This window comes from Phoca vitulina, unplaced genomic scaffold, assembly GCF_004348235.1.
Source record: "Phoca vitulina isolate PV1807 unplaced genomic scaffold, GSC_HSeal_1.0 scaffold5, whole genome shotgun sequence".
NCBI lineage: Eukaryota > Metazoa > Chordata > Mammalia > Carnivora > Phocidae > Phoca > Phoca vitulina.
Genome location: NW_022589708.1, coordinates 68,982,642 through 68,998,029, shown reverse-complemented (window position 1 = coordinate 68,998,029; position 15,388 = coordinate 68,982,642). Strand labels below are relative to the sequence as shown.

Here is a 15,388-nt window from a genome sequence, read left to right as displayed (position 1 = left end):
TGTTTAAATGAACCTCCATTTCTAAGAGCAGTAGCTACTTTGAATAATTACCACCATATAATCTCAGGGGCACTTCAAAAGAACAGGAAACCTTTTTTTTTTTTTTTTTAATTTCAAATGCTCCGAGGCTGATTCTAGTTATGGGAACATCAGAAACAGCATTGAGTGTTTTGAACAACTGGCTCTGTGCTTGTCCATCGTTACAAGCTGGAGCAAAGCAGACAAAGATGGTCCTCTTTCCTGAGTCACATACTTCATGGAGGGAGGCAGAGGAGCTGTGTGTCGGATGGGCATTTGGGTCATGCCCTTTGCAGCCTGGTTAACATTCTCATTCCCAATCAGAACTGACACAGAAATGGGCGGGCCAAAGGGATGGGTTGGAAAAGCAGATCCTGCCCACGCCAAATATTTGTTCGGATTTTCTTAGACACCAAGAAGACACACAGCTTTCATTCCTCTCCACAGCAGTTCCAAACTAAAATATTTGAACATTCCTCTGTCCCCTCACTCTGTTTAATTTTCCTTTTTTTCTTTTTGAACATATTGTGATCTGTGTGTGTGTGTGTGTGTGTACACAAAATTGCTGATTGCATGGCCCTGCCTCAGCAAACCGTAAACTCCGTGAGGGCAGGAACCATCTGTTCTATTCACTGCTATCTTCCCACTGCCTAGAAGAGTGAGTGAAACCTAAGTACTCGTTAAATAAATATTGGTGGAAATGAATGAATGAATGAATGAATGAATGAATGAATGATAGCCTGTAAAGAGTGATGGTATTAACTTCACTGAAAATCTGACTGAGAAAACCAGTTGTTTTCCTGTAACAAACAGTGCCACTTTTAGCCTCTGGGACGTTCATATGAGGAAACTCATTATGACATTAACTTTCCTTTCGGTGACATAATAAAAACGTAGCTGAACTATGAGTTGTGGGGTGTTTGTATTGGTGTTGCAGTTAGGAAGTTAGTAATTCCTGGAAATGTTGGTAATTCAGGGAAAGTGTACTGAAGACCTTAGCCAGCTAAAAGCGGCCAGCCTAAAAGGCAAGCTATTAGGCAATGACACTGGGAAAAAAATAGTCATGTTCGAAAGATCATCGCTTGCAGTCAGAAATAGATCTAAAAAAGAAGTAATGAATGGGCCACAAAAGCCAAAAAGAGACTTCGTACAGATGAAGGAATGGAGCCTGTTCACTGTAAGAAATAGAGACCCAGAGAAAGAGAGAAAGCAGCCCCTGGAGCCATCCAGCAGAACCAAATAGAAACAGAATTTGGAATAAAATAATAATATCAACAAAACCCATTTAAGATACAAGAATGCAATGGAGAAAAATTCGAACGTGTTAAATGCAAGATTAAAATGTAAATGAGAAAATCTAAAAAGAAAGCAAATTTCCAAAAGATTCGATAAGTAGGGTCCTGGTCAATAGCTGAACGCGATGCTCTTCTTCAGGGCCCCCACCTCAGCTCCCCACCCACAGGAACCCCAGTTTGGGTGACTTCCTAGGGACATTGAGCTGATGTGTGCAGATGGGAAGATGAACTGAAGAAGAAAAGGAGAGAGGATAAAAGCAGATGAAGATGAAGCTCAAAAATGTATCCCCTGCAGGAAATTTAAATGAGAGCAGTTTTCAATCTAGCAAATGAAATTGTTCCTTCAACATGTATTTTTAGGTGGGGAAGATGAGGTAACGGTGACCTGTCAGAACCCTTTCATGAGCAGGGATCCCTATTCCCAGAGGCGCCGCCATGGGGGCGGCTGGGTGGCCCAGACCCCGCCAGGTCGGGAGGGAATCCTGACCTGGACCCCCAACGGTGGGCGGACTTGCTTGCCCGGCTGGACAGAAAGCAGTGGAAACACTGTCGGTGGGGAAGAATTGATTCAAACAGGAGCCGTCTGCATTGGCAGATCAGGAAAGGGGCCGAAGCGTGGCTGTTCCTGAAATTGGCAGTGTGTCGGTTTCCATCAAAACTAAGTTCCAGTTACAAATCAGACCCTATGCGGAAAGAGATGTAATTCTTCAGAGCGAAATTCTTAAGCTTAATTCTAAATTCTTTGTACACCCAAACCATTTTTGTAGGCTTATCTTTTGGAAATCTACATCACTCTTTTTCCCCACCTTCTCTGGTACAGGACTATCAAACATCCTATAGCCTTTCCCTAGGAGTTAGGGTCTTCGTCATGAATCTTAGTTGTGACAACATGCCAGATGGACACATCACTGTCCCCACACCTGTCGGAGTGTCTGATTCTGTGGCCCTTTATGCAATGTAAAATAGTCATGATCGACTTTACGCAAGTTCATTTTTAAGTTTAGGAGGCTTTTTAGCGTAGTGCCATTTTTTTTTCCTTCTTTTGCTCTTGGAGTTTGTACCCAGAGATGTTGTCTCTTTCCCTCGTAATTTTCTGTTTCCAGACCTCGTGAACTTAAAAACTAGACCATTGATTTTTTTTAATTTAATTTAATTTTATTATGTTAGTCACCATACAGTACATCATTAGTTTTTGATGTAGTGATCTTAATTGTGTGTAGATTAAAAGCAAGCAAGGGCAGAGGGAGAATCTAACGATGTCTTTCTTATAGTGATGTTCTAGTGTTTGGACTAGTATGGACTTTGGGACTCAATTTTGACTACCAGAGAACATGGGCTTCCTGGTGCTCAATTATATTGTCACCAGATAACTGAGTTACTGAAAGGTGCTATGTCTTATGTTTACTTTTGAAAATCATTCTGACAAAAGGCTAGGGTTTGTTATGAATTAATTAGGGTAGGATGAAGAGGAGTTATTAAAACAGAGCGGATCTTGTTCAAGGACGCTTACCCCATTGAATGTTACTGCGTCTCCGTCTGCCCAGCGGATGGGTTTGAAGCAGGAGTGATGGGCCCCCTCCCCTTGAATCTCCTTCAGTGCTGGCACAGGGCTCTGCTGGGCTAGGCTAGTTCCAGCTCGCTAAGGCTATGCAGACTTTTGTACTCACAAGGATGTCTGGTTTTGAAGTACAGGGGACTCAGGTTTTTTTCTGACAGCAATGACTTGGTACTTTGGCCATTTAAATGGAATATTCGTCTGAGAGACATTCCGGGTATCTGGATTTCGGCTCTCTGGTTCAAAATGCAACGTTGCAGGCGGCCTGCCAGAGGTCGCCCTTATGACAAATCCTCTCACTGTGGTTATGACTTTTGGGCCCCAGAGTCTTATAATTATGGATCTGATCTTGCAATTTTATATTACATCAACCTGATTCGTGCTGACTTCTAGAAATGGATTAAATCCTGAGGAAAACTAAAGAGAATGAAAGATTGCCCTTCACCTAGACTTTCTTGGTTTATATTCCAGTTTCCAGGCCTATGGCACAATGCCCTTGATAACATTAGGAAGATATCTCATGGAGACCTTATGTCGCTCTGTAAGTTGGCCTTGGGAGGCTTCCCACTTCCAAAAGACACCTGCACTGAGACAGAAGCAGGTAAAGCAGAGGGATGACCAGCACTTAATTGGCATCACCTGATTTTGAATGTGTCCAATTAGAATAAGTCATGCCTTTTAGGGAGCTGCTTGGAGCACCGTTTAACTAATGACTCTCGATTACAAATACCGCACCCTCTTCCTTTAAAGATTCTAACGCCGGATTCTTCTCCGAGAGCTCCCTCCCTATGAATCACTTCAAGATGTACAGAAATAAAGTAAGCTGTCACTTTAGGTAGTTATTTAAGGAGATCTATTGAGTATTATCTGTGTGAAGAACTCTGTATTAGACCAGGAGGTGACAGTCTTGTTGGGAAACTTTCAGGGGTATACATGTAGCAGAATATATGGTTCGGTTATAGGTCCACACCTGGGATAAACTATGGGACCAACTGATAATCACTTCACTTGTCCACTGTCTTCAGAGTCTTGTCTTAGGTAATGTAGGATGTACAATGCCAAAGAGTGTGAGTTAAATGTTTAAATCTTTTAATACATACTTATCAGTGAAGGGTGGCCTGGTGAAGGTAGGTTTTGTGGACATGGATGTAGACATGGTTCTGAAAGGACAAGAGAATTAGATGAGCAGAAAAGAGTGGAAAGGAGGCACAAGGGAGAACAGTGTGCTTACGAGGGCATCAGTATGACTCAGGTGCTGGGTTCAGGCAATCTACAGAAGGCTGTCAAAAGCAGGCCATGTGTTTGAGGCTGGATGATAATTAAGAGCCACTGAAAATCTTGAGCAGAAAAATGTTATATTAAAGCCATGGGGACGAAAGGAAAATGAGTGAAAGAAAGTCAGCAAAGGCGTTGCTATAATCATCAAGCCTTAAATCTCCAAGGGCCTGGACTAGGATGGAGCTCATAAGAATGGAGAAGAAATGGAATACTGTACCTAAGACATATTTTATTTTTATAACTGGAGAGACCATGAAGTTTAGTGGTAGTTGAGTTATGGGAAGACCCTCCAGATATAAGTTACCCCTCACCTGTATGGCAGGTTAAATGGAATAGAGAGGAAGGGGCATAGGGAAAGAGGAGGAAAGAGGAGGGAGAAACCTATACCCTAACATGAGGACAGGTTTGTCATTCAATGAAATAAATACAATTTTTGCTTGGCTTCCTCAGAATTTTGCTTGGGATAGAAAGAAGGGAGGAGAAGCCTTGAATTTATTTGTCATTTTGAGAAAAGTATTCGGCTTTCCTGGATCTAGGACTTTTTTCTCTTTTATTATCAAAGATACACCACCATCCTCTTGATATCCAAACCAGTATCCAAACTAGAAATTCACTTTTTTCTTCACTCTCTTCCTTAATCTATGTATCCAGTCATCCAGAACTAGATGGTCTTCCTTAAAAAAAAATTCTACTTTATCATCATCCTGTCCTTAGCGCTTCTGATGCCTCTGTCCTAACCACGTTTAACTTTTACCATTTCTTTTACTGAAGAAAGAAACCTGTCATACCTGACCATCTCACAAGTACCTAGGTAAAGGAGGTGGTACGTGTTAGAGTTTGACATGCCAAGGTATAGTACAAAGTGGAGAGACGTGAAATTTTCATTTACGAATAAAATTTGTTTTCTCTCTCAAATTAAAATAACTGATTCTGTTGCACTCTGAACGGAGACCACTTACTGGGGACTCTGACAACTGCCTCGATTCCAGATCTAATCCAAATAGGGAATCTGCACATTTCATGACGGGTGAGAAGAAGCATCCTAACTTGAACTGAAGGGTGGCACGAGTGAAGAGTTAAACCTACACCTTGAATGGCGTAGATGGGGCACTGCCTGAGCCTTATATCTTTCAAGAGGAACATCTCTTTCAGGGGCAAGAGCCAGCTGGGTTTCTGAAACTTCTGGGCTCATGGAAAAGTCTGGAAGCCGCCACCCCCAGAGCCTTTTCCATTATTAGAATAAAGCACAGAGAGGTCGGGCCATTAGGAAAACCAGAACAAGAAATGACTTTTTTTTCCCCACATACATTTCCTTAGTCCATTTCCCTGGGACATAAAAAAGAAGCAAAAAACATCTTAAATGCTGTAGGATTTCTCAGCTGTACTGCATGCTACTAAGGTAATTTACCTAAAGCAATGTGGTAACCAGAAGTACTTCGAGATTATCAAACATGGCGTAATGCAAACTTAATGTAATCAAAATAATTAAATTCTGACAGTATTCCTAAAGAATAAGGCCAAGTTAGGACATGAAGTGCAGCATTCTTGATACGATTCGTATCCTTATGTTTATGTTTTAAACCAGCCAGTCTGGATATTTATGATGTTATTTTCAGCCAATAAGAACATCTGTCCTATTTTTCAGCTTCTCCAGTTGGCAACGGTTATATCAAGCCTCCAGTTCCACCTGTTTCTGGCACGCAAAGAGAGAAAGGGCCGCCAACCATGTTACCTATCAATGTGGACCCAGACAGCAAACCAGGAGAATATGTTCTCAAGAGTTTATTTGTCAACTTCACCACTCAGGCTGAGCGTAAGATTCGTATCATTATGGCAGAACCTCTGGTGAGTACGTGCCACGACACCCTTTCCAATTCATCTTTACACTAAATATTGTAGATTTTACAGCTCCAAGAAAAGATGGATTTCCCAAAGTGTTTTTGATACCATAGGTAATTTTTTAAAAGGTTATAATTAAGCTTCCTGATTTAAGAAAAAAAAAAAGAGTCAAGGACTTCAAAACAATCCTTGGCAAATACATTTAAGTAGCATGCTTCACTACTACATTTAAGACTAATAAGCATAATTTAGCAATAAGTATGAATCCTAGAAAACTTGTGTCCAGGGTTTCTGCTATGTATATATACTTTAGTGAAAATCCTTTGTCTGTTTTTAAAGTAAATGAGAAAAAAAAATCATTCTTCAAGTGGCTGCCTGGACTCCCAGTTTGAGAACACATGGTCTCAGTGATCTATTGTCTGAGGAAGTTATTTGGTGAGTCATTCAGAAACACCTCTTTGTTTTCTGAAACTTGGAGGACAGGAAATTCTCGGCTCACTTACCTTTAGGTCTCTTATTAGACAGATAATGTCCTTGGACGTCAGTATCTTTCTTTGCAGATGATTCTGCTACAAAATAAGGCATGTGTTTCAGCCTGATGTGAATTGCTCTAACAAGGGCTCTACAGACAGAGTCCTGAATCTCAAAAGGACAGTCAGGAAGGAAGAAAAGTCCAATTGGTAGATTCAGATTACTTGTTTTCTGACCTTCGCGGGACACACACAATAAGAGAAAAGAAAGGAATTCAGAATGACACAGCTTTTTCTCTGAAGCTCGGCTTTGTACCTCTGGAGAGGATACTGGGGCATGAGAGGATGATGTGAGGTTGGCTTTACCGCATCAGGGCTTAAAATAATTGAATATAATATTATTGAACCCACAATGCAAGTCTTTAAAAAAATACGTAATGGATGATGCTCAACATCATCTCTTAAAAATAACCTTTGTGGGGCGCCCGGGTGGCTCAGCTGGTTAAGCGTCGGACTCTTGGTTTTGGCTCAGGTCATGATCTCAGGGTCGTGAGATCAAGCCCCACATTGGGTTCTGCGCTCAGCATGGAGTCTGCTTGAGATTCTCTCTCTTCCTCTCCCTCTGCCCCTAATTGCCCCCACTCTTCCTCTCTTAAAAAAAAAAAAAAGAAAAAAAGGAAAAATGACCTTTGTAAGAATCACAATTTAAGGTTTGGGAATCAAAATTCAAGAATATTTGTTAAATATGTGGTTGCCTGAAAGTTACAAGTTTTGCATTTTAAAGTTTTTATTTAGAGGGATGCCTGGATGGCTCAGTCAGTTAAGCGTCTGCCTTCTGTTCAGGTCATGACCCCAGGGTCCTGGGATCGAGCCCCACATCAGGCTCCCTGCTCAGCAGGAAGCCTGCTTCTCCCTCTCCCACTCCCCCTGCTTATGCTCTCTTTCTCTCTCTCTCTGACAAATAAATAAATAACGCTTTTATTAAACCAATGGAAGTTATCTTTATGAATTCTAGCTTCCTATTTTATAGAACGCTTCTTGGTTTTATAGTTCTAATCCTTTAAATTAAACCTTAGTACAGTACCTTTTCCCTATCCACTCTTTTTTTTTTTTTTTAATTTTTCTGCTACCCTTACTTGATAATAATAATAGCTAGTATTCCTGGAGTAATTACTATGTGCCAGGCACTGGGCTTAATTTATTGTGTCCTTTAATCTTCACAGTGACCTTAGGTAGGTAGTATTTATATCCCCATTTACAGATGGGAAATGTTGGCACACAGAGGGCAAAGTAATTGCCCAAGGTCTCACGGTGTTGACTTGAACTCAGGCTGGATGCCTTCAGAGCCCACCTCTGAACTCTCTACATTCTGTTGCCGGTCTTTACATGGTCATCCTCATCTGCAGATACCTTCTTTAATGTCTTAAAACAAACCAACACAGGGCTGTCCTATAACTTGAATCGACCAAAAATCCAGTACCCAAGTTCTCATTGCCCCAAATTGTGCTGATTCTTGGAACCCTCCAAACACCTCAAGAGATGCTGAGGCTGTGCAGCCTGTCTCCCCTGGTGGAGGGTGAGAAGCCACCTTGCTCCAGAGGTCATGGGGGAGTTTAAGGAGCAGAGAGTGGGAAGCCCCAAAGAAGAGTTCTTTCACTTCTTAACAGTGGCAGATCAGGGTTCTCTGAAATTGCCATGGTGATTTGCCCTAAGGAATAGGGAAGTTCTACAAAAGTTGAAAGAGATGCTAAAAAGGCTAGGCCCTGACACTTTCTGAGCCATCCGTCTTTCCAAAGTAATAGTTTATATGTCATTATTTGAGAATTTACGAAGTAAAATAGTTTGGGTTTAACTTTCTCATCATTACTAGCTTGGAATTTATATGTGTAGCATTTTCTTCTTGGAGTAAACATTATGTCTGAACAACTAATATGTGCCACAGCATTCTTTTAATTAGAGGTAAGCGTTTTTGTTCCTTTCAGTGAGATAACTTAAATGCCCCCAAACAAGAAAAAAGAAACAGTGTTAAGTCCTGTTCATCAGCAAATCTTCATGGTGCGCCAAGGATGAGAGTCCACCAGATGCTGAGGGCCAAGTAGATGAACATTATGTTTTTAGCTCAAGAAATGTATCAATCAATTTTTAGTATTGTTGCTTTTTATAAAAAGGGACTATTTATTCCCCTTGTATTTTTTGGCAGAAATGCAAGCTTCCGTGCCATTTCCATTTTTGGTCTGCTGGAAAATGCTTAGTAATTTTTGTCCTTGTATTTGCTTACTTATGAGACAATTAAGTGTGAGTAGATTCTGTGGCTTGCTACTGGATTCAAAAAATGTTAATGTGCATTTTACATTTTGTTCTGTAGCCATAGCAAGAGGTGTTATTTTTGATGTATGTATAATATGGTTAAAGTTAATTCCAATAAATGTCCCCTACTATTTTTATTGCTGAGTTAGGTCTATGTGAAAGACACTGAATCCTTTAAAAGCCTGAGTTTATGTAGGTTTGTATTAAATCACAAAATTGTATTCTATTATCTTTGATGTAATTAAAACGTGTATGGGAGTAGTAAGGATAATTTTCAAAAAGTTGGAAGTATAGATTTATTACGTGGCAATCCTCTGGAATCTGTACTTTTCAGTTTACTTTTAAAAGACCAAATTCTTGGGGTGCCTGGGTGGCTCAGTCGTTGAGTGTCTGCCTTCTGCTCAGGTCATGATCCCAGAGTCCTGGGATCGAGCCCTGCATCAGGGTCCCTGCTCCGCGGGAAGCCTGCTTCTCCCTCTCCCACTCCCCCGGCTTTTGTTCCCTCTCGCTGTGTCTCTCTCTGTCAAATAAATAAATAAAATCTTTAAAAAAAAAAGCCTAAATTCTTCAAAATTCCACATCAATTAGACAGTTACACAAAATATTAAATTAAAGTTGTATTTGTGAATTTCTAATATCCAAATAGCTAACTTTAATGATAAAAAAAAAGGACAGGAAATAAAGATGTTCTGCCAAAATTAAATTTTAGATTTTTTTTCTTTGTAAACATCTTTTACTGGGTTAACAGTATTGTTCTTTTTGCTCAGAAGATGCTTAGGTCATATTTATTGATATTTATGGATTAATCAATAATTTTATTCTACTTTTATTGCTTCATGGGGTTAGTTGATAGCATTCGCTCTTATCCAGTCTTACCATTACTTTACCTTTCCCAAGCAAAGGGTCTTAAACAAGCTAAATTGGGTCATCTGTGGCTTTTTTTTATATTTTTATTTCAAATCAGAAAAGTATACAAAATAATACAATGGATGCTCATTCCTTTTGCCTCCTACTCTTTCCCTCTGTTTAAATTTTCTTCTTCCCAAAATATGTGTTTTGTAGTTCTTTAAATAAGAGTCGGTGGGTGGTAAATCACTTGGTCTTGTTTATCTAAGAGGTCTTTATTTCTCCCTCAGCAGTCCATGGTAGTTCAGCTGGGAATAGAATTCTAGTTTGACATTTATTCCTCCCCCTAGACTTCTGGCGATATAATTCACTATGTTCCCACTAACATTGCTGTTGCAAAGTCTTTGGCTGATTTGTTATTTCTGGATGATTGATTTTGTTCCCTATTTGCTTTTCTGGTTTTTCTCTTTGTCTATAGTGTTCTTCAGTTTGACTACACTCTATTTGGATGTGGAGTTATTTTTATTTTCTTGTTTGAGACTCCCATGCTTCTTGAATTGAGGGTTTATATCTTCTATCAATTCTGGAAAATTCTTAGCCATTAATTACTTGAATATTGCCATTCCTCCACTTTCCTTCTTTTTCTGGTATTCCTATTAGATGTATTTTGGACCTTATGCTATATTTCATATCTTTTTTACCCTTCTTTTATTATTTCTGCCTCTTGTCTCTTGCTACTGCATTCTGAGTAATTTTCTCATGTCCATCCTCAATTAACATTCTCTTGGGCTGTGTCTAATCAGTTGTTTAACTTGCCCGTTAAGAATTATAATTTTGGTGACTCTATTTTTCATTTTTGGAAGTGCTGTTGGTTCTCTTTTAAAATCTAGTTAGGGGGTGCCTGGGTGGCTCAGTTGGTTAAGCATCTGCCTTCTGCTCAGGTCATGATCCCACCGTCCCAGGATTCACCCCCATATCTGGCTCTCTCTAACCCCCTGGCTCACCCCCATATCTCCCTCAGTGGGGAGTCTGCTTCTCCCTCTCCCTCTGTTCGTGCTCTCTCTCACTCTCTCTCTCAAATAAATAAATAAAATCTTTAAAAAATAAATTAAAAAATAAAATAAAATCTAGTTAGGTGTATTTTGTTCCTTAAGTTTATGATTTCTATTTTATGTCTTTGATCACCTTAAACTACATTTTTTGTGTCTTCTTTTAGATTACCTCCAGAGTTATCACTATCTGGGGCCAAATATTATGTTGGCTTGGGAGTTTATGCACCTAAAAGGTGATACAGGTAAACCCCAAATTCATGTAAGACTTGAGACTCTGATTTCAAATATTCGGGGAAGATGTTGTTGCTATTTTTACCCAAACCCAGGCAAGGACTATTGGAATATCTTTTTATCTTCCTGTGCCAATGGATAGATTTTTCTCTATGTATTGTTTTGTTTTTAGCACCAGACTTTCTGTAAGTGTCTTATTTCCAGTGTCCCACCTCTCAAGGCCCACAGCTTTGTTTCCTGTCCCCAAGTGGGCAACAAAAAAGGCCTCCAGCGTAATGAGACCAATAGTCCTCTCCCTGTGCAGCCACTTTGTCACCTCATGTCTTCTTGCTTTTCATTTCCCTTTTTCTTTCTGGTGAACTTATTTCTGCATTTAAAAAAAAATCTTACATTTCATTCAGTATTTCCAGGTGTTTATAGCATGTGAGATTTTAGTTTCCTTAGTCCCTTTTCCTGCCAGTCTTCTGCAGAATTCTTGGTTTGCTTCTCGTGCAGATAAGGCCAGGGTGGGCCTTTGCACAGTGAGGCTCATTGCAAGCAGAAGTTCCATGGCAAGGCGGAGTGGCTTCAAAGTGCATGAAAGGAAGAGTGAGGGAATTGTCACCAATTCCTCTTCTGATCCTGTCTGATGAATCTTCCCTAAATACAACCCTGTCCCTTTCATTTCCTTGTTCAAAACCTTTATTTCACACCCTTGCACTCCTTGAGTTGGCTACAGTGTGTCTTAATTCCTGACCCTGCACCTTTACCAACCCATGTTTCAATTCCATGCCTGCCTGCCACTGTGCATTTCTGCCTGCTGCCTCCTTCCTGGATGGCCTCTTACCTCTTCCTCCTGCCTGTCTTTTAGCCTATGTTCCAAGGTCCCGCTCAAGTACCTCATCATCTGAAAAAGTTTACTTGATTTCTTCCCTGCTGACTACATACAGCTATGTAGATGTGAATATACACACCTCTAAATCTCTATCTGAAGCACTGTATCATTCTCTCAAACAAACTGTACCATGTTTATTGAACTAGAGTATTAGAATAGACTAGAATAGAAAATATCAGAGTAGGGCTGCCTGGGTGGCTCAGTCGGTTAAGCATCTGCTTTCGGCTCAGGTCATGATCCCAGGGTCCTGGATCGAGCCCAGCATCAGGCTCCCTGCTCAGTGGGGAGCCTGCTTCTCCCTCTTCCTCTGCTGCTCCCCCTACTTGTGCTCTCTCTGTCAAATAAAAATAAATAAAAATCTTAATAAAAAATTTTAAAAAAGAAAGAGAATATCAGAGTACATTATAGGTTTTAAGGGTAAATAACGCTTTACAAAACTTTGAGTCACATGTATGTATATCAGACCACAGTGTAAAATATATATTTTCATGGCAGGTGGGTGGGAGATACAGATTTTTTAAAGTTGAAGAAACACTATACTAGACAGTAAGTTCCTTAGAGGCAATAACTGTCTGATTCATCTTTAGCACACACACACACACACACACCCCATGTCCCCATGTCTAGGACTCTGCTTTGTATACGATAGACAGTAAAGAGTTTTTGAATAAATGAATGAATGACTATATGATAAATTAGTGAATGGATAGATGGATGAATAGATGAAACAATATAGTAGCTTAAAAGGAATGTCTTTGTAGGAAACTGTGCTTCTGAGAGTCATCTTGCCAACCTCTAAACTGATAATAATGGATTTTGTTTTGTCCTTTGTACTCCTCAGCAGATGATGCCTCATATCTGCTGAGTACAAGAGATACTGATTCTCAGCCTTCTGCCTCGGGGCATCTAAGGATACCTCATTATTCATTGATATGGTCACCTGCTCCCTTCTTCACCTTAGCAATATGTGAAGAGGAGAGTCAGGTTGACTCTAAGCAGTTGGACAGTCTCAGAATGTACGTTCTCATTATCTCTGAGTCTCTCCATTTATATGGCATCTGTCACCCTTAGTCACAGGCAATTACCTGCTCAATAAACTTTTCCAAAAACAAGACTCTTCAGCTTTTCAAAATCAAGAGCACCCATAATCTTGACTTTGTAGATTTAATGGACAAGAACGGATAAAGGTAAAGACAAAACAACTTTTTATTCAGTCTGATCTGAATTTGAATCCTCATTCAACCTCTTTAGTGTCATGTGGCCTTGAGCCAACCAGTCAATCTCCCTTTTTTGTCGTTTGCAAAATTGGAGTAGCAGAACCTAGCACACAGAGCAGTTGAGAGGGTTAGAGGTAATGTGTGGAGCTCCTGCTGTAATCCTTAGCACCTACTAAGTGCTCAGTCATCATCATTGTTGTCGTCATCACTCAAGAATTGGTATCAACTAACCAAATCTGGTATATTTCTTTGGAAGTCAGCCTGGTGCTTCCTCTCTTTGTGTTTGTTCAAAAGGAATGGAAGCTTGAGAGGATAGTTGGATGCCTGCCGTTGGCCATTCACTGTTACTGTCAAATGGTTGTTCTGAACTCTGCCGTGGCTATGAGAGAGAAAAAGCCAAAGCTGGTTTAAGCAGACCTGGTCTGGATCCTGTAAGGACTTGTGCTCTGGGAGGTGACAGAAGCAAGCAAATAAAAGTATACAAAAGAAGACAGCACCCCCACAATCTCACTGTATCTCCAGCAAAACACTTGAGGCTTACCCATGTATAAACTGAAAACCTAGAAAGTGAGTCCACACAGAATGGTTTTCAAAAGCTTTCTAAGAAGAAATGTCCTGGGTTCTTGAGGGTAGGGGTCTCAGAAACAAGTAGGAACATCTTCATGCTGGGCCGCACTGGGAAGCCAGTGGCCCAAAATGTGAAAGGCTGTATTATTCAACTAAATAAAGCAACTTCAGAAAATTTCAAGAATTTTCTTTTTCTCATTCATGTGTTTACATTTATTGACAAGCTCAGAGGGAGAAATATTTAATTTTCTTAAAGTGAGTCATCAGTTCAAACTGATTTTCTTTTTCCCCCCATTTTATTGAGATATAATTGACATATATATATATATATGATACAATGTAACATTATGTTAATTTTATTTTTATTTATTTATTTTTTAATTTTATTATGTTAGTCACCATACAATACATCATTAGTTTTTGATGTAGTGATCCACGATCCATTGTTTTCATATAACACCCAGTGCTCCATGCAGTACGTGCCCTCCTTAATACCCATCACCGGGCTAACCAATTCCCCCTCCCCCCTCCCCTCTAAAACCCTGTTTGTTTCTCAGGTCCATAGTGTCTCATGGTTCATCTCTCCCTCCAATTCCCCCCGCCCATTTTTCCCTTCCTTCTCCTAATGTCCTCCATGTTATTCCTTATGTTCCACAAATAAGTGAAACCATATGATAATTGACTTTCTCTGCTTGACTTATTTCACTTAGCATAATCTCCTCCAGTCCCATCCATGTTGATGTAAAAGTTGGGTATTCATCTTTTCTGATGGCTGAGTAATATTCCATTGTATATATGGACCACATCTTCTTTATCCATTCATCTGTTGAAGGGCATCTCGGCTCTTTCCACAGTTTGGCTATTGCGGACATTGCTGCTATGAACATTGGGGTGCATATGGCCCTTCTTTTCACTACATCTGTGTCTTTGGGGTAAATACCCAGTAGTGCAATTGCTGGGTCATAGGGTAGCTCTATTTTTAAATTTTTGAGGAACCTCCACATTGTTTTCCAAAGTGGCTGTGCCAACTTGCATTCCCACCAACATTATGTTAGTTTTAGATGAATTCATTTTAGGCGGATTAGTATTAGTTTTAGGTGTATAACATGATTTGAAATATGTACATATTGTAAAATAATTACCACAATAAATGTAGTAGCATCCATTACCACACAGTTACAACTATTTTTTTCTTATGATGAGAACTTCTAAGATGTACGTTCTTGTCAACTTTCAAATACACAATACAGGGTTGTCACTAGAGTTGCCATGCTGTACATTATATCCCCAGGACTTATTTATATTATAAGTGGAAGTTATAACTTCCAAGAATTTTCAACCACACTCCTGAGGCAGCCTCTTCTGTCTGCCCTCCTTCCTCTAATTTAGCCAGCAAACAAGAAACTTGATTTTACTAGCCTGTGCTTCTAACAGAGCATTTAAGTATGACCCATCATTGTTTTCTTTCCAATGAGATGTTGACAACCAGGCACAGATTTAGTTCTAATGTATATAATAAATACAAGCATCAATTCTCCACATCTCTGGATGTATTAAGTCACATCTTGGCGAATCCATCCTGGTTTAAGCTTCCAGTATCCTTACAAGGAACTGCAGGAGAAATTAAATCGGGTATTGGACCAGGGGTTTCATCTAGATCTATAGTCTATCGGCATAAAATGTCAACAAGAAAAACAAGAAATTCTAATTTGCCTAAGACTTACTCAGAAAGCAAGTAATTTTTTCTCTACGTTGATTGAAACCTGGAAAAGGAAAAGATCTGCCTACAACTTCAAAAGAAGAAAACACACCTAACTTTCATCTTGTCCTCTAGCAGAG

At 39.8% G+C, this 15,388-nt stretch overlaps 1 protein-coding gene across 11 annotated transcripts in view; it reads left to right on the top strand.

The window, feature by feature from the left end:
• The window catches only part of FRY (FRY microtubule binding protein), a 426,749-nt gene that overhangs the window by 209,047 nt on the left and 202,314 nt on the right, over window positions 1–15,388 (top strand). For all 11 annotated transcript variants that reach the window (XM_032403234.1, XM_032403231.1, XM_032403233.1 and 8 more), the window contains one exon: window positions 5,792–5,991. In XM_032403234.1, coding sequence (XP_032259125.1) covers window positions 5,792–5,991 — 200 coding nt within the window. The remainder of the gene's footprint in view (window positions 1–5,791; window positions 5,992–15,388) is intronic.